Source organism: Pongo pygmaeus, chromosome 1 (assembly GCF_028885625.2).
Source record: "Pongo pygmaeus isolate AG05252 chromosome 1, NHGRI_mPonPyg2-v2.0_pri, whole genome shotgun sequence".
NCBI classification, from domain to species: Eukaryota; Metazoa; Chordata; class Mammalia; order Primates; family Hominidae; genus Pongo; species Pongo pygmaeus.
In genome coordinates, this window is record NC_072373.2 from 92,903,100 (window position 1) to 92,927,640 (window position 24,541).

Sequence of the window (24,541 nt, forward strand, 5' to 3'; positions counted from 1 at the left end):
CGATTTGTATATAATAGAAGTATGTTTCTCACAGTCTGGAGGCTACGTCTAATATAAAGTCACCAGTGGATTCAGCATCTGGTAAGGCAGATTCAGGGTCTCTTCAGCTCACCTTCAGCTCCATAGATGGCATCTTTTGTGGCATCAGCACATGGCAGAGGGGGAAACACTGCACTCAGTGGTGAAAGCGGAGAACAGTATGTCCTCACATGATGGAAGGTGGGAACACAGTGCCCTTACATGGTGGAAGGTGGGAACACCATGTCCTCACATTATGGAAGTGGGAAACACTGTGTCCTCACATGGTAGAAGGGGCAATACCATTTCCTCACACGACAGAAGGCAGGAACACTGTGTCCTCACATGGTGGAAGGGGCGATACTCTGTCCTCACATGGTGGAAGGCAGGAACACCATGTCCTCATATGGTAGAAGGAGAAACACCATGTCCTCACCTGGTAGAAGCAGGGAACACTGTGTCCTCATATGGTGGTGGCAAAAACACCTTGTCCTCACATGGTGGAAGGAGGAACACCATGTTGTCACATGGTAAAAGTGGGGAACACTGTGTCTTCACATGATGGAAGGCGGAAAACTGTGTACTCACACAGCGGAAGGAGGAGCACTGTGTCCTCACATGGCAGAAGAGGGGACCATTGTGTCCTGACATGATGGAAGGGGGAACACCATGTCCTTAGATGGTGGAAGGAGGAACACTGTGCTTTCACATGTTTGAAGGGGTAGAAGAGCAAAAGGGGTGACACTGTCCTCAAACCATTTTATAAGAGTACTAATCTCATTCATGGAGCCTAATTATTTCCCTAAGCCCACTCTTCATGCTTTTGCATTGAGGATTAAGTTCCAACATGAAACATCCAAACCATGGCAAGGGTCTTCTAAGTCACTATTTCATGAAGAAGAAAAAAAGGGGGCTTTGGAATCATCCAGTGTTGGATCTAAGTCTTTGCCCCATTTCCATCGTCTGGATCTTGGCCAGCCTGCCCAGACCACACAATTGGGTGGTGTCAGAGCTTCGTCCATTGGTGCCATCCAGTCCCTCCAGGCAGCCTTCTCAATTTTTTAAAACTTATCATTTAATACACTTTATTCTAGAGCTGTTTTAGGTATATAGAAAAATTGCACCAAAAGTACAGATTTTGCCACCATCTACTTTTGAATGCTGGTGACCAATACCAACCCTAGTGGGTTCTTATATGAATCAAAAGGAATAATATTTGCAAAGTGCCTGGGACAAAAACTGGTTCAAAACAGCCTCAAAAGCCCTGTTCCTCTTCTTTTTTGATTTTGTTTGTTTTGTTTGTTGGTTCCTTTTTTTTTTTTTTTTTGCTGCCACTGGTGCTGTGGGAAGGTAGGCTGCTGATCACATCTTATGCTGCCCCAGGTCTAATGGACACTGATACACAGTCATGGCCAGTCACCTGGGAAGCCAGTGAGAAGACTTGCACACCCTCAGCTTTCTGTGCACCCTAAATGGGAAGAGGGTAGAAATGAAGCCCTACTATGAATACTCTTTGTCTTCTCTCACCCATCCACCATCCAGCAAGTACTTAAGATTATTACCTAGTGCTCAATCTTTTAACAGGGACTCTTTTCAGACCTTTGTTTTCTGTGGTTGGCATGAGCAAAACCACAAACCCAAGGATCTAGGCCACTAGACATGCTGCAGCACCTCGTGGTACTAGAGTTAGCCCATCTCTGCATAAAAGCTGGGATTCAAACAGGAGGCAGAGGTTGCAAGAAGGTGAGGACTCCTCAGGAGGGAAGAACCACCCATATACCATGGTGGAAGCATGGCCAGGTTCACAATAAGAAGCTGATAAGGGAGTAAGGAAGTCTCCAACTAGGACTTCAGGACACGTATAGTCGAGGAAGTTCATTGTGTCCACCCCTGTTTCCAGGTAGAGCCACACCAGAGAGTCTATCAGCAGCTCCTGTGCTGCATCTCCCTCTGCTGAGCAGAAGGATGGGAGATGGGAGAAAGGTGGTCCAGAACCTTTACACTAAGAGGTGCTTGTCTTCTTGATCCTGTCCTCCCACAGTCCCACACCCTCTTGAGAGAGCCCAGATTGGTACTGCAGGAAGACTCATGACCAACCCAGGGCAAACTGTGGCAGGGACCATACATAGTGCCCAAGGTGTTCTGGAAAGTCAGATATGGGAGATGTCATTTTTAAACCTTTAAGATTCATAAAGCTCATAGAACAAGAATCTTGGGAAGGGCTTTGAGCAGCACACTAGAATTTCAACAGGCGGGAGTGAGGGTGAGGAGCACAGAGAGGAAACTAATTTCAGGCAGAGGGATGCAAGTGAGCAAAGAAGTGGTTGACCTAGGGTTTGGGCCAGCATGGCTGAGGGAGACTGAGGGTCAGAATAAGAAGAGGCTGGAGAGGGCTGGGTTAGATCTTCTCAATAGCTTCACCCATCAGAGCCCAAGTAGCCCTCACCAAGGGGGCATGGAAGGATACTACACATCTGTTCGTACAACCAAGTGTGCTACCCTAGGAGAAGGGAAGAGCTGAGGCTGTTTTCCTAAGACAATCCCCCACTGTGGCCTCTTAGGGTCACTCCCTGAGACACAGAGGTTGGGAAGGTTTTGAGATGATACACATTTCTATTTCCACTCTACAGGAATTTGAGTTTGAATCCACAGGCTGAGGCTGAAAATTAGGCTCAGATTAGCACAGGTGATGAGAAAGGTGGCTTTGGTTCAGTTGTGTAATGTGCACTAGACAATCCTCCCAACATGCATGCACACACACACTGCCTGATACCCCCAAGAGACCCCTACACAAAATCTGCAAAAGATGCCATGGCCTGTTCCTTTGCGGGTTTCTATCCGCCCATGCTGTCCTCAAACTCAGCATCCAGAAACCAGGTCCTATCTCCCTCCTCTGCAGCATACTCAACACTTCTGCACTGTTCCCATGTCTGGCTTGTGTCCTCAGAAGTATACACACCAGTGACACGGCAGAGGTGGTCGGAATTCACCACCTGCTCAATCAGACAGGCTCCTCTTGGGAAGGCTTCTGGAGGAGAGGGGTCAGGAGCCATCTCAGTGATGGAGAACAGCCCCTGCCCAAGTGTAAAGACAGCTTGGGGAGGTGTCAAAGAGTATAACCAGGCCATGTGTACCCTGTAGAAATGTGGCTATGAGGTTAGAGTAATACAGACAAGGGGAAGCGGGAACTGAACCAGAGCTGGGAAAGGAGGGTGTCTGCAGGATTTAGACTCAGAGTATAGGTGTCCTGGGAGTGCCAGATCCTCCTGCTTCCTCCAATCAGATGATCTTCATGGTCTGGTCTGGATAACAGACTTCACTGTAGAGAGGAGTGATAGACTCCTTTTTTTTCCAGATATTGTTCACCGATGCCCTGGAATACAAGACAAAGGGTTGTTGGATCAGCTGAGGGATAAAAAGGATGTGGAGGGACCCACAGGGCCAATACCCACTGACATGCACTGCTCATGAATTCCTCTAAAGTGCCCAGCACTACATCACACCCAGATGTCAATTTTCTTAGTAAATACTGTTGATTGTCCAGATATAGATAAACAGGCAGTTGGGCCAGAAGTGGCAGTTCCCAAAATTGGAAGCCCAAGGCTGGGCAGAGAGACCTGGGAGTTCCCAGGGTGGCCAGTGTCCCAGTACTCACCTTGTCCTTGCCCTTCAGAGACACTTGCTGGCTGAGCGTTTGAAAGGGGATGCCACCATCATTGACCCCCTGGTTCTCCTGCAATCCTCCACCTGAGACAAAATCAAAGCTTGAATCCATGTCTTGAAATCATGTATGCCTCCCCACTGCCATGAACCCCAAGGCCAAGACCACACCTATCATCCCCTCTGCAGAGTCCACTCCCTGGGAGCAAAATTCAGAGAAATATAGCTGAGGTTCTAGTGAGGGAGGGAGGTGTCTGGGCACGTCAGGAGAAATGCAACTTGCCCCTTTTTCTTTCCATCTTCTTCTTATTATTATTCAAAAGGTAGAGCCCAGCTCCCAGTACCAACAGGACACCCACAACAGCCCGTAGGATGCCTGGCAGCAGTCTAGCCATGTCCTGTTTGTGTGAACCTGTTCCTGTCACATGGGGAGAGTGGAAAATGTTAACACAGGAGATAATTTGAGATACAAACTACCAAAGGAGACACAGAGAGAGAAAGTAGGTGGAGCACTGGGAAAGAGCCTAGTGCAGAAGCTGCAGAGGGAGGAGCATGGCAGATCCATTCATTCAACCGGTTAGGAGCTGCTGCTTGGTACCAGGGATGCGGAGATGCACAAGACAATGTCCACAGCAGCCCAGCACTCACGAGGGAAGACAGAAAATATCAACTGCCAGACAGAGGGATTGTAGCTGTGATACAGGTTTCCACCTTGTACAAGGTCTTCAGGGAGGGCCTCCCAGAGGAAGTGCTGGCTAAACTGAGGCTTGATGGGGGAATAGGAATTTCTCAGATATTCAGCCTGGGGCATTCCAGGAAGGAAGAGCACCAAGTTCAGGAAATGGCTGTGTCAAAACACCAGCCCTGGGAGTTGCCGGCACCCCACTGCAGCAGTAGAGGGACAGGGCAGGGAGAAGCCATGGCAAGGAGAGTCAGACGGAGGCAGGAGTCTGTGCCCGGAGGGCCTTGTGGTCATGCTAAGTGCTGAACACTCCAGGATGGGGGTGAAGGAGGAGGTGGCAGGCGGTTTAATGTGATGCTGACACATCAGATCCCCCAGTGGCTCTTGGAGGAAGGGTTGGAGAGGACAAGGCTGCATACACGGTATCAGGTCATATATTCATTCAGTGAACACTGATTGTGAGCAAATGTTGCCAGGAGATTGCTTGGCACAGGGATTCAAAGGAAAATATCAAGATGTTGCAGTCTACTGGGCAGACAGTGACATAAACGCGTCATTACTACTCACTGTTTGGACCACAGACATCTCCGTAAGGAGGTGGGTCTGAGTACAGAAGCAGATACATCATGTTCAGGGCACTGTGCGATGCAAATTTAAAATCCCTTGATTAAAAATTAAAAATTTGCAGGCAGCAATGGCAGTATTTTAACCCATTGTAGAATGCTGCTGACTGAAGGACCCTGTGTGACTGCATGTGTCTTATGCCCATAAAGCTGGCCATGGTCGAAAGGAGTGCTTGGAAAGGGATAAAAAGGGAAGTGTTGGACATTAGGGCTGATGGAGTAAGAAATAGCATGTTCAGAATCTGAGAAGCTTACAAGAAGCAGGACATATGTTCAGAAATAAAAGCAAGGAGTTTGGTGTGAAGTGCACAGGTGAGGCCAGAAACATGGGCAGAGAAGAATCTGAGACCTGAATTCCATGGGGGAGTAACTGGAGGCCAGATCCCACAGATCACACAGACAACAACCCAATCTTACCCACTTTTCCCAAAGCCCACTCTGGATGTTCAGTGGAGGATGGATGGGGTGGGAGAGCTCCCGGAAGGCTGCTGTCTGAATCGGCAGGGACATGGTGGGGGTGTGAAGAGAAGGGTATGGATGGGAGAGACGATTAAAGGCAAAGTAAGGTGGATGTGACTCCCACACTGCTGTGTGTGGTGAGCAGGTAGAAGGTGGTGCTAATGCTCATGTTGGAGAAGAGACCCCAGAACCATTAGACCCCAGTGCTACCTGAGCTCGGGCAGCCCCTCCTATCCTGCAGGCTACACTCACCACTCACCTTGACACAGACTTTCCCAAGGACTAAGGTAACAGCTTTCTGATGCACGTGGTTGCTGACCACACAGGTGAGACTGCTGTTCCGCTGGCTCAGGGGCAGGCTCACAGCCAGGGTCCAGGGGTTGGGGGCTGGTCCTGGTGTTTCTCTCTGCTCCAGCTCTCCAAGGAGGCCCTTGCTCTCCCAAGTCACATTCAGGTCCTCTGTGGCCCCTGGAACTCTACACTCCAGGGTGATGTTACACAAGCCTGGTGTGATAGACAGTGACTTTGCCAGGATCTCAGGGTGAGGCACAGGCTCTGAGGAAGAAGGGGACAAAAGAGGGGAATCTCTCACGTGTGGAGAACATTGCACATCACGCTTTCTCATCATTTTCCCATTGCAGCCACAGCAAGCAATTGGGTGTATTCTACAGGTGAAACACAATTTGCCCAAAGCTAAATACTGAGCAAATGAAATAAGAAGAGAAGCCACTGAGTTTAGCTCCATGTTGGTTCTCTAGATTCAACATGTCTTAAAACCATCCCAAAGAAAATAAAGGCCAGACTCTCCCTTCCCAAGGCACAGAATTTTCAGGAAATTGAGGTCTTTTCAAGAAGGGGAAGGAGTCTCGGGAAGATGGGCTTGTACTGGCCCAGTGTCCTTTCCCTGAATCTCCAGCTGAGGCTATGCCTGTGACTGCACAGCCTTTGTGAGGCAGGATGTCAGGTCAGCTCTGGGAGGACAGAGAAAGGCTCATGCTCCCAAAAGTAGACACATCTGTGGGAGATGCGGTGATAGTGACTGGTAGCAATGACTCTGAGTGTGCTTAGAAAGTGCCACTGAACCTGTGGTGCAGACAGAAGAGAAAAATCAGATTCACAGGCCAGCCTGAGAAATCACATGGCACCTAAAGCTCAAAAGCCACTCTCTCCACGGCAGGATACTTCCCCATGCAGAAAGGAACTATAGGGAAAAAAAGAGTTGGCTAAATGAGGTTTCTAAGATGTGTTGTGGTGTAAACTTTCTCCTACACATATGGAGTCTTTGAGATGTGGATTTGTGGCAGCTTGTGTGACTGAGTCTGGCCTCAGGCTGGGGCTGAGTGAGAGGAGAGGGGACTGGGAGGACTCCATTCACAAGGATTCCCAACTGTGGCAAGCAGAACAGTGGCCTCCAAAATGTCCAGGACCCATCCTGGTAACCTGGGAAGAGGTTAGACTGTGAGGCAAGGGGAATTAAGGTCACAGATGAAATTAAGGTTGCTAACCAGCTGACCTTAAAATAGGGAGATGATTCTGACACTTCTAATAGAACACTAACATCAGTGTTCTATTAGGAGATACAGGATGATGGTCACGAGCCATGGGAAGCCAGCAGCCCCTAGCAGGTGAAAAAGGCAAAAGAACGGGCATTTCCCTGGAGCACCCAGAAAGAATACAGCCCTGCCACCACCTTCATTTTAGCTCACAGAGACTTGTGTCAGACCTCTGGCTTACAGCACAGTAAGATAATAAATTTGTGTTGCTTTCAGCCAATAATTTTTGGCAATTTGTTGCATCTGCAATAAAAAACTACTAAACAAATTAAGTAACATTAATCATATATAGGACAGTTTATGTTATTGGAAACATTGCTGTTTTGCTGAATTTTCTCTCCCAAAACACTGAAAGAGCTTCATTCCTTGGTATGAATCTCAGCTCTTCTCTCTATCTCTGAGGACCTCATGTGCCTTATTTTTAGTGGAGAAAATAGAGTCTGAAGGCCAATGTCTCAGTGGACCTGCATGGGGCCTATGTGACACTCTAGGGACAAAAAAAGCAGGTAAGCCAGAGGATGGGGGAGGATTGTCACTCACCATAGACAGTGAGGTAGAAAACCTGGCCAGATAATCGTCCCCCAGTTAAGCGGATCACGGCCATGTACTGCCCACTGTCTTCAGGAGCCAGGTTCTCAATCCTCAGGGACAACACACTGGGCACATGGACCCTCTGCTTGAACTTGTCCTGGAGGCCGACCCAGGTTGGAGAGTTGGCCCTGCTGTGGACTCACAGCACCTGTGTATGATTCGACAGAGTGCCCAGAGCCCATATAACCTCCTCCAGCTCGGCTCCTGCATCTACTCTGGGCTTCTCAATCACATTCAACAAGACAGAACCTCCTCGGATCCCCTTCAGATGAATGTGGGCTCCAGAATCCTTCACTCCAGGGCCATGTGCTCCAGAAGTGTTGGCTGCTGTGCTGCAGACACCTAGGGCATGGAAACAGGAAACGTGAGTATCTCCTCAGCAAGAACAAATGAGAGAACCAAAGAATGAGAGTCACAGAAATCAATAAAATCCTCCCTTCATTCTGGAAGGGCTGCCTAGCATAATGGACTTGAAGCAATTCTGGAATCAAGTCCTGGTTCTAGTGGAGTGTGATCTTAAGCAGGTTCCTGAACCCCTTAATTTTCGTACCTGCCCCATAATGACAGTAAAGATCAAATGAGATCCTAGATCAGAAGCACCTAGCACATTTTCTGGCATATGCTAAGTGCATAACTACAGGAGGCAGCTTCTGACGTGGCTCCCAAGGATGCCTCCCCACTGTGTGCACACCCCTGTGTAATGCCCTCCCCTGGAGTATGGGTTGCACTGATAACTTGCAAATGCAGCAAAAGTGATGGAGTGTCCCTTCTGTCTGGCTCACAGCCTCTGACTCCATCACTCTCTCCTGTTCAGGCTGATGAAGCCCGCTACCACAGTGTGAGCTGCTCTGTGGAGAGGCCCACATGGCAGGGAGCTGAGGGCAGCCTCGGCCAACACCTTCATTCCAGTCTCTGCGATCCTGAGCCACAGAACCCAGCTGAACCACACCTGGATCCTGACCTCCATAAACTGTGAGACAATGAGCCACAGGACCCAGGTCCTGGGTTCTGACCTCCATAAACGGTGAGACCATGCCCCATATTATGTTAAGGTCCTAAGTTCTAGGGTTACAGGTCACACAATACACAACTAAGGCAAAGACGAAGGTTGCTTTCCTTTGCCTTTCCTTCTAGGAAGGAAATTAGTCAGGATAGGATAAGGCAGGATAGGACAGGAAGTGAATTATACAGGTTGACCTGTGGCAACAATTACAAAAGTCAGGGACTTAGAACAAGGGGAGTTTGTTTATTACTCACACTACATGTCCCACAAGGGATAGTGAGGGAAGGTTCGTGTCACTCGTGAGTGGGGGCTCCACACCTTGTAGCAGCTCCATATGGAACCCACACCCTCCTCACAGCATCCTCAGCCCCCATGGTAGGGAAGGGAGGAGACAAGAGAGGGACTTCCCTACGCAGTGCCCTTGAGGCCGTTGGTCAGTCTCCCCCAGTCACTGTCTCCATTCAATCCCTGACCAGTGAGCGAAGCTGCCTCATCTCTGCCTCCTCCTGAGCCCTTCCTTGTTCACCAGGCACAGCCCCAAGGAACCCAGAGACATTTGTCCTTCCTGGGGACCAGGATGGGACCAATCTGGACTGGGGGAAACTGCCACAGAACACCCTTGTCCCTGAAGAAAGAACCATCTTCTCCTTTTAGCAGCTCAGGTCCATTTGATTTTGTCACTGTGTGGGAGGACACCCAGTGCTCTCTCTAATGAATAAAGTTCTCCTTATTTCCAGCCTGCACCCTGCTGCTGTCCCTACACCCAAGTCTGGCTCTCACTGGAAGCAGAAAATAGCTCATGCCAATCCTGAGATATGAAAGTGTTTCAAATATTTCTGTTTTCAGTTATTCACTAACTAACTCAGTTCACCAGGCCCGCCTCTGAGCCAGGCCTCACCCACTTCTTTCAGCTCCCTGAAGGGACTAGGCCCCACCCCAGTCTCAATACCCCTTAACACCAGGGTCACAGGCCTTCAGGATCCACATCAGTGGGTTACTGGTTGTGTCAGTCCATTTTTGCATTGCTATAAAGAAATACCTAAGGCTAGGTAATTTATAAAGAAAAGATATTTAATTGGCTCTGGGCTCTGCAGGCTGTACAGGAAGTGTAGAGCCAGCATGTGCTCCTGTTGGGGGGTCTCAGGAAACTCACAGTCATGGTGGAGGGCAAAGGGGAGCCAGCACTTTCTGCCTCTCAACACTTGCTACTTCTCCTGTATGGCCCTAGGCAGAACTGGACAGGGTTCCGTCCCACTGATATGATTTGGATGTTTGTCCCCTCCAAATCTCATGTGAGAGCAAGAGCAAAAGACAGGCGGAGGTGCCACACACTTAAACAACCAGATCTCAGGTGAACTAACTGAGCAAGGACCCACCTAGCACCAAGGGAATGGTGCTAAACCATTTATGAAGGATCTGACCCCATGATCCAATCACCTCCCACTAGATCTCCCCTTCAACAGTGGATATCAGATTTCCACATGAGATTTGGAGGGAACAGACATCCAAACCATATCAGTGGTCAGTGCCCTGTCCAGTTCTGCCTTGGACCATATAGGAGAGGCAGGAAGTGTTCAGCCACCAGCCTCTTCCTGTTACCTCCAGCTCCTCCATGGTCCCTCCTCCCACATTGCACACTCCTCTGACACCCAGTCCAGGAGGAGGCGTATGCACTCCCAGAGAATCATGGAGAGCAGCACGGACACCTGACCAGGCCCACAAAAGGCTGCTGAGGAGAGCCAGAAGAGGTTGTGCTGCCAGAGCCCTCTAAACAAGCCAGGGCACAAAGGCCACATCCCAGCAGGTCTCCTCTAAATCTCATGCTGAAATTTGATCCCCGGTGCTAGAAGTAGGCTCTGGTGGGAGGTGTTTGGGTCCTTGGGGGTGGATCCCTCATGAATCGCTTGATGCTGTTTTTGTGGTAATGAGTGAGTTATTTCTCTATTAGTTCCTGTGATAACTGACTGTTAAAAGAGCCTGGCACCTTTCTGCCCCCCTTCACCTTCTACCATAAGCCCAGGCTTCCTGAGGCCCTCACCAGAAGCAGACACTCATGCCACCCTTCTTGTACAGCCTGCAGAAGCATGAGCCAAATGAACTTCTTCTCTTTATAAATTACCCAGCCTGAGGTGATCTTCTATAGCAACACAAATGAACGAAGACAGGTGGCACCCAAGGTTGCATGTTGAGCATTCCAGGGATTCCTGGAGAGCCAAGCCTGGCCCTTGGCCAGCAAATTACATGAGGCTCAAGCTCTGGAGTGAGACAACCTGGGTTCAAGTCCCAGAGCCACCATATTTCCTGGCTGAGTGATCTTTAGCAAGTTGCTGAACTATCTAAGCCTTGAGTTCCCACATATGAACAATAGAGATAATAATTGCAAATACTCATGGGCTGCTACAAGAATTTTAAAAAGATAATATATTTTTTAAAGAACACTCAACAGTAGTGATTAGTTGTTAGAATCGTTACTATAACTGGGGCCCACCTGCTTTAGAATTGCCAAGTTACTGTAGCTGGATTTCTCCCATTGCTTTCTCCGTCTGGAAAAGAAGTTGTCCATCCCCCATGAACTTGATTCGCAGTCCCTATGACTCAGCAGCTCCTTCAGATACTGAATGGCTGATGATTCTCAGGACAGCCCTTCAAGTTTGGAGGTTACAGATTATTATCCTGATGGAAAGGCTGAGGAGTTTTGCATTTCAGCAACACCAAGAGGCTTTTAATTTTTTTTATTTTAATCAGATTATACTTTCATATAGTTTTTAAAAGGAGGAGAAAATTAAGGAGATTGAAAATGAAGTCTTTCTCCTTTCTCTAACTCCCATTACCTGGTTCTGGTTCCTAGAGGCAGGCACTGTTATCAGTGTCTTGTGTTACTATGCAGAGTAAAGATGTGCATCTCCACACACACAGCACATGCTATGCGACTGTCCTGCTCTTTGCTTTTTCTCAAAGCAACATTTGTTGGAGTTCACTTGGGGTGTGTACACATGGATGTGTCCCATCTCCTGTCTCCACACTGTTCTTTGTGGGACTCTAAAGCCCCGCTGCTTCTGATATTTAACTTATGTCTAATTTAAGTTGTTGCTTTACACTACAAAACATGTTGCAATGACTATCTTTATATTTGTGCCTTTGCACACATAGATGTTTATATATTAAAGGAAATCATTAGGGTAGATCTAATATAATTTTTTAAATTTGTTTTAAAATTTTACTTATGGCTATTCACAATGCCAAAATGTTATTTGCATAAACTCAAATATATCCATTTTATGGCTTATTCTTTTTGTATTTTGCTTTAAAAGATAGCTCTCCCCCAATTCAAAAGTAGGTTTTTAATTATCTCTTATTTTCTTCAAGTACATTTATGGTTTTAAATTTTATATTAACTCTTAGATCCACTTGAAACTTATTTTGGAATCAGGTGACAGTTGACTGGTGTCACAGAGTGGTGAAAAGATTGGACTTTAGAGTCTGTGAGATTTAAGTCCACGTCCTTTATTTTCTGTCTGTGTGAACTTGAAGAGTTATTTAACCTCTCTGGCTTCAGCTCTCTTATATGAGATATGGAAACAATGAAAATGCTTACCTCATTGAACTCTTGTTTGTGGTTAAGTAGAGAGAATGTTTCAGCACAGTATTCAGTAATTGTCCTATTAATATTAGCTGCTGTCTTTATCATGATGAATATTACTTGCCCAAGCCCACCTGGAAGCAGAAGCAGATGTTCCCAGCTTCCAGATTGGTATCTTTTTTCTCCCCAGCAGCCACTCCTCTCAGGGATCACCTCCCGGGTAGACTGATCGGTTCCAGAGAGTCAAACATCTCTGGGTTTAAGCCCAGAAGTGGCTACAGGGTGTCAACGTCCAGCCAACGCCTTCTTGTTTACCAGAGCCCTGCATTTAAAAGGAAATTTATTGCTCTGTGTCACCACACAGTCGTCATCAATTCTCATGTTACCAAGGAGTTGAAAACATCTGTGTAGCCAGAAGGGTGGTAAGGATGGAGGGAAGGGCTGGGTGCAATGGCTCACACCATCCGTAATCCCAACACTGTGGGAGGCCCAGGCAGGAGGATGACTTAAGGCCAAGAGTTCAGGACCAGCTTGGGAATAATAGCCAGACCCTGTCTCTTCTAAAAATAAAAAAGATAGAAGAAAGAACAGATCTCTTGGTATCCCAAGTGTGAGCGAAACAAATCATAATATTAACTGTATCTGGTTTATCCATTTCCCCTTTCTTTCGTAGGTTGTTTTATAATATAAAAGTGTTTTATGTTACCTTGAAAATTATACAGGATGTGGAGCTGCTTCAAGTAAAAGTCCAAAGTGTGCCTCATCCCCCAGGAAGGGGCTCTAAACAATGTGTATCCTCCAGACAGTCATCTATGTACCCAGCAATACCATAAGCCCTGTGAACACAGGAAATCTATTGGTCAATTCTTTTCAGTATTCCCGCTGGCCAACATAGGTGTCTTTGACTCTCCCTCTGAACTGATTATAACATCTTACTAGGTCTCTCATTAATTAATGTGTGAAATAGAAGTATTCTTTAACTTGCCAGTCAACCATCCTATTCAGAGTTAATTGCGTTTACATATACAGTTATTGGCACTACAGTGGACACAAAGCATGAGTGCTCTATTGAAAGTAGTGCTCAAAAACACAGTCCCCTTTTCTGACTGGGGCAAATAAGACAATTGGACTAGCTAGAGAGATGACATTTCAGACTCCACAGAGGGACCTTCTTAATGCATTTTCATGAATAATTCTGATCAAAATAATGTTTTTTCTTTCTCCTTGCCAGCACTGTAAGAGAGGTTGTGGAAAAATAAGCGAGTGTTTGATGCTGAGAAGACAGGAACTGAAAAGGTCTGGCTGAGGCTTTTATTAGTGACTTCTAAAAGCCACAGCTGCGGCAGACCTTCCTGAATGTGGTGTGCAGACCATGTTTCCACACACTGTGGGGAGGGGAAGAATGCTGATATGGTTTGAATTTGTGTCAGCTTCCAAATCACATGTCAAAATGTAATCCCCAAAGTTGGCAGAGGGGTCTGGTGGGGGGGTGAATGGATCATGGAGGTGAACTTCCCCCTTGCTGTTCCTGTGATAGTGAGTGAGTTCTCACAGGATCTGGTTGTTTAAAAGTATGTGTCACCTCCCGTGCTCTTTCCTCTTCCTTCTTCTGCCATGTAAGTCGTTCTGGCTTCCCCTTCCCGTTCTGCCATGATTGTAAGTTTCCTGATACCTCCCCAGCCATGCTTCCTGTAGAGCCTGGTGAACTGAAAGTCAATTAAACCTCTTTTCTTTATAAATTACCCAATCTGAGGTAGTTCTTTATAGCAATGTGAGAACAGACTAATACAATGTCCTTCAGCAGGTGGCCTGAGGGAAGTGTCTTCCAAACCCCTCACAGGAGCAGAGGCAGAGAAAGTAGAGGATCAAGTGGAGGAGGCTGTAAGGAAAGTCCCTTCCTCACTTGAGGGCTGAGGAAGTGGCCACAGGGAAAGCCTGGGGTCTTCTCTATGAAGGAGCCCAAAACAGGCTCACCAGCTGCAGTGCCTATCAGGCAACAGGATAAAACAGGACAGGTTGGGAGAGACAGAGCAGAGACCTTGACAAAGCCACGGGAGTCACTAAATCCCATAAGCTCACAGCTGGAAGGGGCCTCAGAAATCATCTGCCTAACTCCTGCTTTTACAGAGGAGGGGTATCTCTAGGGGAAAGAATTGTCCTGTGTAACACAGGGCAGAGCAAGACTCAGAGCTCACTTTCCTTCCCCAGCCCAGGGCCTCTTTTGCAAGACGCGGCCCATGTGCTTTTCCATCCTCCCCTGCTTTCCCCAGAGCTCAGCTTCACTATTGTCTGAGCCCACTAGGACCGGCAGCTGCCGGGGACTCCACATCAACTGCTTTCTCCTAAACAGAGGAAGCAGATACTTTCAGTGGCTGAGCCCAGCAGGGACTTCTGGCTAGCAAAGGGTTAAACAGACAGCCTGGACAGACCTCACTTTCTGGGAAAGGCAACCAGGGAGAGAGGAGGCTCAGCCCTCAGGCTGCCCAGAAGGATCTGCCCCAGAAGGTGGATGGTGAGCACAGGAGGAAGAGGAAGGAAGACTGAGAGTGAGGAGGAAGGCAGCAGGAGCTCTCTGATCTACAGAGATGTTAATCCTGAAGGAAAAACAAGCCAGGTAGTGGGTGGTCATTTACAAGGTGGAGCTAAACATTCATTTAAATTGTGTAAAATTATCAGCTCTGTAAACAACATAAAATATTGCATATGTCTGACATAGCTCCCATCAGCACACTCACAAACGAACAATTCATTTTTGATGCCCAAACTGCACTTCTTGGTGCCATCTCCACTGTCTCATGTCTCTGTCTGTAGCCCCTAATGCAGAGAAACTTTCTCCTTTAGCTCCCTGCTGGCAGACACGGGTTGGGCATTCAGTAAATCCTGTTATTGTTATGGCCAGAGGGTCCCCAGAAGTCAAGGATCACCCTCACCTGCAGCTGCCTGTGTTCCTGGGAAATTATGTGTGAACTGAGCCACCCTTCAGCTCCCTCTTTCCCTTCCACATTTTCCATTTAAACACATGTTCAGGAAGGGGGTAAGAGTTTAAGAATGATCAGGATAAATCCCTCATCCCCATTTTCATCATCACTGCTTCATCATACATTCCTTTCCCTGGGTCAAGGGTGAACTGGAACAGGCATAATCCAGAAAACAGAGAGAAAAATTCTTCCAACTCTGGAGCTTCAGGACTCCTAAATCCTGTGATATACAGCCTAGATTTGGATAATCTTTTTTTTTTTTCAGTACCCTTTTTTGCTTAACATTGTGTGTTCTCTACTTTCTCCCTCTCCGTGTTTTCCCCTCCAATTTTATGCCCTCCTGTAGCCCATGTTGGCAACCTACTGATTCCTTCAACATTTTTAGCATAGTCTTAGAAACATATAGGTGTATAAACACTTAAATTTTGGTGGCTGTGTTTCCCTTTATAAAGTGACAGTTATATTGTATTCGGTTTCCTGAATCTTGCTGATGAGACTCTATGCAACTTAGTTCATGGAAGTTGAACATTCCTTCCAGATAACTAGAACGTTTGTTTTTGTAAGCCTCCATAATATGCCATGGAACAGACACTCCTCAGCTTGTTCAATTGTTTCTGAATTGATGGGCCCCTCCTGTTTCTTTCCAGGGTTTTTCCTAGAACAGGGCTGTGATAAACGTGGTTTCATCTGAGGGTCTGAGCAGCATTTCCAAGTGGAGGAAGAGGCAACTTACAAGGATGTAAAGCGCGCCCACTATAGACACATTTTACCCAAATATAAGTTCTTTTTAACTTTTAAAATGAACACTAATGCAAACTACAAACACAATTTTAAGATTAAGACTTTCAAGGGCCCTCTCCTATGTGATGATTTGGTTGGAGCTCAGCCCTAAGCCCAGGCAGTGAGTGAAGGTTCCCTCAGTGCAACCAAGGCAGCCCTGGCTCAGAGTTCCCAGCCTCCTCACCACCAAAAAGACTTTTCAGTCTTTCCATCTCGAGACTCCAGCCAAATATTCTGCATTTGTAAATAGCAACAGAGTGTTTTTCTCTTTTTGTTGCCCAAAGACATCGGAACCTGAACAGCTCACTCAGTGGTCAGGGCCCAGTTAGCCCAGACGATCCAATTGCCCTCCATTCCCACAGACCCCATCACTCATTGAGGAGCAGGCTGATGAATACCAGGAGCCTGTAGGTCCAGCAGAAGGACTGTTCCTTGGAGCACAGCCCCATAGCACTGTGCCTGCTGGTCTGTTCAGCTGTAGAGGAAGCAGAAGAGGGGAAGAGGCAAGAAAAGATGACAAGCTTGGGCACAGGAGCACTTCACACTCTTTCACTTCAAGGGCAGAGCCAGCAATTTACTACTGGGGAGAGAGCTGACAAGTCTAGAGAAAGTCATTCAGCTCTTTCATCCCATCCCAATCCCTACAGCACTGTGCACACTCAATAAGTAATTGCAAAAGACATAAAGGTACAACCTCACTCTGTGATGTTCCTGACGGTGTATTAGACAGGCCCCCTCCCTGCACGCACAGCCAGCTTGGTGTTCTCGTACACACCCTTCCCTGACACTTACCTACTTCCCTGGGTTTACAGCTCGGCCCCAGGTGTCCCTGGTCACGACTGTCAGCCTATGGTCTGGTACAGAAGTCACCCTCTTATAGCAAGTCTGGGCTACGCCCCTTCTGAGTTCAGTGGCTTTCTTTTGTCCTTACCCAATATAATAAGTATTCAAAACAGCCCTCTTCAGTCTTGGGCTCTCCTGAGGTTTGCTACCTCTGACCTGGATTCCAATGCACTCACACCTGTACTTTTTTCTTTAAAAGGCTGCCAAATGCTTGTTTCTTTGGAAGAATGTGAGTGGGACATCCCCAACTCCATATTCTTGCTCTCAAATTTCATTTTAAAGAGAAACACTGAATCGCACAATCCAAAAGTTCAATGAACTCTAAATAGGATTATCTGAAAAATATCCAAACGTAGGCTTATCAAAATGAGATGACCAAAGCCAAAGTCAAACAGAGAATCTTCAAAGCTGAAATAGAAAAGTGATACTGTGTGTTCAAGGGATCCCCAACAAGATCAACAGCGAATTCTATGAATGCCAGCAGGCTCTGCAATGACATGTGCAAAGTGTTCAGAAAAAAATCTTACAACTAGGAATCTGTTGTCCTACAAACTATCCTTCACAAATTGAGAAGAAATTAAGACATGTCCAGAGAGACAGAAATTGAGAATTTGTCACTAGCTGACCTGCAATGTAACAAATGCAAAGGGAGTAATTCAGTCTGAATTGAAAGGCACTGGAGAGGCAATGAAATCTATATGAACAAATAAACAGCACAAGTAAGGGTAATTAAACAGATAAGTATAAACAAGAATATGAATGTTTTTATTTAATTATAATAGCTTTTTCCCTTAGCTTACCTAAAATAAGCTTTCCTAACACCAAGATTATAAGTGTTAATGAGTACACAAAGTAAAAGATGTAATATATGTGAAAATAACAGTACAAGGAGAGAGGAACACAGCTATGTGTTCCTCAATGTTTTTATATTCCATTGAAATTAAATGGATATTAAACCAATAAGTAATGTATAAATGAAGGTATTAGTTATATTCCCCAGAAATAAATAATATTATGAAGGGGTACTAAGAATAATGATATGATAAACATTAGATAAACTAGTTAGTAGAAAAATTTCTAGGCTGGGTATGGTGGCTCATGTCTATAATCCCAGCACATTGGGAGGCCGAGGCAGTTGGGTCATCTGAGATCAGGAGTTTGAGATCAGCCTGGCCAACAAGGCAAAACCCTGTCTCTACTAAAAATACAAAAATTAGCCAGACATGGTGGCACAAACCTGTAATCCCAGCTACTCCGGAGGCTGAGGCAGGAGAATTGCTTGAACCTGGGAGAGAGATTGAGCCACTGCACTCCAGTCTGGGCCACAGAGCTTGACTCCATCACAAAAAAAAAAAATAAATAAATAAATAAAAAGAAAAATTTCTAGGAAGACACTAACTATAAAAACTGACTCAAGTAGAAATAGAAAATTTAGATAAACCTATAACAATTAAAAGAATGAATTAGTAATCAAAACATTCCCACAAAGCAAAAACAGAATGTCTTCACTGTGGTACTACAACAAATGTCTAATTAAAAACTAAGACCAATCCTTCACAAATTCTTCCAGAAAATAGAATAGATGTTGATATTTGTAACTCATTCTACAAAGCTAAAATTACACTAACACCAAAATCAGACAAAGATATCAAAAGTAAACTACAGGTCAACATCCGTTATAACTATACATACAAAAATCCTCATCAAAATACTAGCAAACTAAATCCACCAACATATAAAAAAGTTATACAATACAACCAAGTAGAATTTATCCCAAGAACACAGGATGCTTCAATACAAACAAATCAATCAATATAATAAATGATATTAATAGATAAAAGGGGGGTGAATTCGATGATCACTTCAGTAGAGCAAAATAGTATTTGACAAAATCCAATACATTTTCATGAAGAAAAACCACTGAATAAGCAGCAACTGAGGAGAAGTTCCTCAACCTGATAAAGGACACTTATGAAAGATATGCAATTAACGTCATATGTAATGGTGAATAATAGAAAGCTTTCCCGCTAAATTCAGTAATAAGACAAGGGTGTCTGCTTGCAACATTGCATTCCACATTGTACTGTGGGTTCTAGCCAGAACAATTAAGTAAGAAAAACAGTTAGAAGTTACCCAGATTAAAAAGGAAGAATTAAAACTATCTCTATTTAAAATAACATCATCTCACGCATAGAAAATTCAAAGGAATTCACAAGAAACTATTAGAGCTAACAAACAAGTTCAGCATGGTTGCAAAATGAAAGATCAATATGCAAAAAAAATTTATAGTTTTATATACTAGCTACGAGCAATCAAAAGATAAATAAACAATTTTATTACAATAGGATTAAAATTAAAAGTGCTTAAGAATGAATTAACAAGAGAGGTGCAAGACAAGTGCACCAAAAAATGCAAAATATTGTTGAAATAAGTTGAAGAGGACTGAAATTAATGGAAAAACATATCATGCTTATGAATGAGATTTAATATTGCTAAGATGGCAATATTTCCCAAGTTATTCTACCAACTCCATGCAATTCCTACCGAAGTCCAGCTTATTTTTTGCAGGAATTGACAAATTATTCCTGAAATTACTATGGAAATGCCATATGATAACAACAAAACATAAACTAATCCTACAGACTCACACTCCCTCCAGTACTGTCCCATTTTTTTGCACCACTTTGTAGCAAATTTTTTTGAAATAATTATCTATATTTTCTGGTTCCAACTGCCTCCTCCCCTCTCTTTATCTCTTTTGTAAATTGAGATCTAATTCACATACCAGAAAATTCATGATTATAAAGGGTATGATGCAGTCCTTTTCAGTATATTTGCAAGGTTGTACAATCATGACCACTATTTAATTTCAGAACATTTTCGTCGCCCCAAAAGAGCCCCATACCCATTAGTAGTCACTTTCCCTTTCCCTCTCCTACACCATCTGGCAACCATTAATCTACTTTTTGTGTCTATGAATTTACCTTTTGTGGACACTTCACATAAACAGAATCATACAGTATGTGACCTTTTGTGTCTGGCTTCTCTCACTTATCCTAATATTCTTGAGATTTAATCATGTTGTAGCATGTATCAGTACTTCATACATTTTGTGACTGAATAATTCTCCACCGTATAAATGTACCACAACTTGTTTATTTTATTTTTATTATAGAGAAAAGGTCTCACTAGATTTCCCATGCTGGTGTCAAATTCCTGGGCTCAAGCAAAATTCTCACATTGGCCTTTCAAAGTGCTGGGATTATAGGCATGAGCCACCGCACCCAGCCAACAACTTGTTTATTGATTAATCAGTTAGTAGAATTTGGGTTGTATCTAATTTTAGGCTATTACAGATAACTCTGTTATGAACATTCACATACATAGATATTTTGTGTAGATATATGTTTTATTTGTTTTATTTTATTTATTTGTTTTATTTATTTATTTATTTGTTTTATTTATTTGTTTTCATTTCTCTTAGATACATACCTAGGAATAGAATTGCTGGGTCATATAGCCATCATCACTCTCTTGCACTATTGCGGTAACTTCACAGTCTTCTTGCTTCTGTTTTCAGTACCTTAAGTTTATTCTTAAAATAGCATTCAGAGTAATTCTTCGAAAAATGTAGATATCGGCCGGGCATGGCTCACGCCTGTAATCCCAGCACTTTGGGAGGCCGAGGTGGGCGGATCACGAGGTCAGGAGATCGAGACCACGGTGAAACCCCATCTCTACTAAAAATACAAAAAATTAGCCGGGCATAGTGGCGGAAGCCTGTAGTCCCAGCTACTGGGGAGGCTGAGGCAGGAGAATGGCGTGAACCCGGGAAGGCGGAGCTTGCAGTGAGCCGAGATTGCACCACTGCACTCCAGCCTGGGCGACACGGCGAGACTCCGTCTCAAACAAAAAACAAAAAAAAAGAAAAATGTAGATATTGTATTACTTACTCCTTAGCCCATGGCTATAACCTCCATGTAGATTATATCATATTACTTACTCCTTAGCCCATGGCTATAACCTACATGAGGGCTACCACGGCTCCCATTTCACGTGCAAGGCTGTGCATCATCTAACCAGATTCCCTACATTCTCCTTTGCCCTTATTCCAGTCTGCTATTCTTTCAACAGACAAGACATGTTCCTGCCTCAAGGCTGTTGCTTCTACCTGGAATTCTTTTCCTCCAGGTATCTGCTTGTCTCATTTCCTGACTTTCTTCAGGTTTTTGCACAAATGTTATCTTAGTGGAGTCTACCCTGACCACCCTATTTAAAACTGCCACCTCCTCCTGGTGCCCTTCTCCCACCTGCTTGATCTACGTTCATTCACAGACCTTATTACAGGAATGCAAAGCAGGGTGCATTTAGTCTGGGCCTTTCTCTAAAAACACATGGGCCAATGAGGACTGAAACAGTAAGCTGTACATCCTAGTACATAGATACCTTTGTTATTCTCAGGAAACTGCAACAGCAATGAGTCAATGAACTCATCCTAGACTCGTAGCTAATTAAGTGGCAGAGCTGGGATGCAGAATAAAACCCTGGCTCTTCACCACTACATTTTACTGGTTAAATCAATTATAGTCTCTCCACATGATGGAGTACTGTTTAAGTAATAAAAAGGATAAATTACACCTTTACATATGTAAATGGGAAGGTGTCTATGAAATATTGTGTGCTATGGAACAGTATGTATAGTATCATCCTGGTATTATAAATATATATTCACATCTGTTTTTGTGGGCATAAAGGAAGTCTAAAAGTTGTAAAACAGTTCACAGTGGTTCTTAACTATTAAAGTTAAGAATCATTATGAAATAACAAATTTCTGGAAAAATATACATCACTAAAATTAATTTACTTCAAAAAACAACACAGAAAATGTAAAGCTTACATAAGTATCATATTACTGATGGACTAAATCAAACTTTTAAATAATTGTTAGTACCTGTTGTAACAAATATGTTTTAAAGATTAGCAGAAGTTAGAAAGGTTAATTTATGACTTGGAACACTTGACAAATCACAGAAAGATGAAATAAAGTCCTATCAAATTGTCTGGGTAATTGTGCCCAGATTTATGGTCAAACATTACTCTGGATGTCTCTGGGCAGATGTTTAGGGATGAGATTAGCATTTAAATCAGCAGATTTTGAATAGAGCAGACTGTAATGTTTGGAGGCCTCATTCAGTCAACTGAAGCCTTTGATAGAACAAAAGGCTGACCACCCTGAGCAAGAAAATTTCTCTAGATTGCCTTCAGACTTCATCTGCAACTACCTCTTCCTGGTTTTCTAGCACACTGCATTTAGGCTCAAACTACAATTATTTCCTGATTCCCCAGCCTAATGGCCTCTTGTAACATATTTTGAACTCACTAAGCCTCCACAATCATGTAAGCCAATATGTAAAATGTCTGTCTGTGTGTGTGGGTGTGTACTATTGGTTTTGTTTCTCTAGAGAACCTGACAAATACAAAGATTTCCTAAAATCTAAGACTGTGTCATTGGAAGGAAATTCACCAGGAGTCCTACCCTCTCCTACACTTCTGGCACCTCTATCAGTGTCAGTGCCAGTGCATATGCTTCACCAGTGACAGGAACCTTACTGTGTCCCAAAGCTTCTATTCCTATTTTGGATGACCCGAACTAAGAAAGCTCTTTTAATATAATGAGTCAAGACCTGCCCCGCTCTATGTCCTTGTTCTAATAGTAGATTCCGTCTGGAGGTCAATCCTTAGGAATATGACTCCTCGTTCACTCAGTGATTCTTCAAGTGCTATTCAGACCAGAGCAGAGGTAAGTGCCTGGTATAGCTGTTATTTTCTTTCCTAAAAACCCTGATTTCTCTCCTTCAACATAGTTTCCTAGCACTTGTGCCAACAGTGGTGTCTCTGGATTTTTTTCATCTGGTATGGCCCTAGGGGCTGAGAAAGTTGGATATTTCCTGGACACGGTGAGCAACAACACACGGCATCCCCAGTCTCCTGGGAAATAAGTATCCCCAGAGCTGAGCACACCCACCTTTCTGGCACTTTGTCAAGCCCAGCAGACTCCTCCAAGATCTAAGGTGACAGTTTTCTGGTCCCTGAAGTTTCTGACCACACACAGAAGGCCGGCATTGCACTGGCTCAGCCTCAAGCAGGCTCATAGCCAAGGTCCAGGGCTTGGGGGCTGTCCCTGGTGTCCCTCTCTGCTCCAGCTTCTTGGGGAGGCCCTTGCTCTCCCAGGTCACATTCAGATCCTCTGTGGTCTCTAGAGCATTGTCCTCCACCGTGATGTTGCACCAGCCTGCTGTGAAGGATGGTGACTCAGCCAGGATCTGGGAAAGAAGGAAACATAAAAATTATTATTGCATTTGAAGAGCACATTCTTTGTCTATGATCTCAATAGTTTCAGAGCACCCTGCTAGGCAGACAGGGTGTTTTGCAGCAATGAAGCTGAGGCTTGAAGAAGTAACACAGTTTGCTCAAAGTCATATACTGAGAAAACCCAAGATTTAGGGAAGAAAACATAGCCCAGCCTTTCAGCTCTCTCCATCATCTGTACACCTGCCCACACCACACAGCTGAATTCATATTCATTTGTCATCTACACATATCCTCAGATCCTTCACAAACCCAAAGCATTTAGAAGGTACAACGAAACCTCTTAGGAAATAACTCCAATGTGCAAAATCTGCAAAGCAGTTTCTAGAAACTAGTTGTAAGACTCTTAAGCTCTCCTTTATACTGGTAACATAAAAAGTTAAGATTTGAAAATAAGAAGAAGAGAATTCATTTGAAGAAAGCTATGCCCTGAATCTCCTCCCACCGATGGTGTCTGCCCTTCACCCCAAGCCTGGTGAGAGGGGCATCAATAAGACCATTCAGAGAGTCTGATGCAAGTACATTTGATTCCTAAATTGGGATGCAGTTTCCCCACTGGCAGGCCTGATTCTGCAGCCCTAAGCTGTTTCAGCAGCATCTCCCTCTTTGAGTTTCTCAGGTGTGAGTCAGGCACCTGTGCAGTGCACCTCCAAGCTGCATCGAAGAACAAGGGACCAAAGAGAAAGAACAAGTGGCCACCTGAGAGTGCATTACCTGTGAGAAGGTAAGTGACAGATCCTCAGCATAGGGAAGGAGGGATAGCCAAGAAACCTATGAAAATGCTACATGACAGAAAGGGTAAATATAAACATTATCAACCCTAGAGCACCAACTACATGTGTTGACCACATAGGAATAGTCAAGGAAAGGCTTTCCTATTGTCTCCTCCAAGAGTTGCAACCACTTCACATGAAGTGAATTCAAACATTCTGATTTTCATCTACAGTAAGGAGTCTGATACATTGTCTTCTCCACCCCCTAATCATTTTACAAACTCATGTGCCTATGTTCATGGGTCTCCACCCAGTGTTGTGCCAAGAGACCCAGGCCCTTTTGTCAATCTTTATTACAAGTAAATTAAGGGAACATCAGCCACCTTAGGCACTAGGAGGACAGGTTTATCATTGTCATCTTTGCCCTCTGGCTTTCAAAATTTCCACACAGGCGGGTGAATAAACAGATTATTTTCGGGATCTTCAATATTGGAGAACTAGCAGTGACTCACATTGCTCCACCCAATGTCCAAAGGTGATGCATTAAGACCCTTATTTTGACAACATTCAAGTTTTTTTCATTCTTCCCACATCTTAATAACAACTTAGAGACTTCTACCCTTCTAGATAGAGTAACTTCACCCACCACAACTCTCCTATCTTTTCTCCATTCTCTTTTGAATCACTCT

The 24,541-nt window shown here is 44.6% G+C and overlaps 1 protein-coding gene across 2 annotated transcripts; it reads right to left on the bottom strand.

Moving 5' to 3' along the window:
• Positions 1–3,975: 3,975 nt before the first annotated feature.
• LOC134740057 (SLAM family member 8-like) lies at positions 3,976–20,283 on the bottom strand. 2 transcript variants are annotated; one of them, XM_063669288.1, is made up of 4 exons: positions 20,263–20,283; positions 7,536–7,928; positions 5,702–5,997; positions 3,976–4,096 (listed from the first exon to the last, which is right to left on the bottom strand). In XM_063669288.1, the coding sequence occupies exons 2-4, from the start codon at positions 7,597–7,599 to the stop codon at positions 3,995–3,997; spliced, it is 462 nt and encodes a 153-aa protein (XP_063525358.1). In that variant the 5' UTR covers positions 7,600–7,928; positions 20,263–20,283; the 3' UTR covers positions 3,976–3,994. The 2 variants fall into 2 exon arrangements, with proteins under 2 accessions (XP_063525358.1, XP_063525351.1); XM_063669281.1 differs by lacking the exon at positions 20,263–20,283 and adding an exon at positions 11,078–11,212.
• Between the last annotated feature and the right edge of the window lie 4,258 nt (positions 20,284–24,541).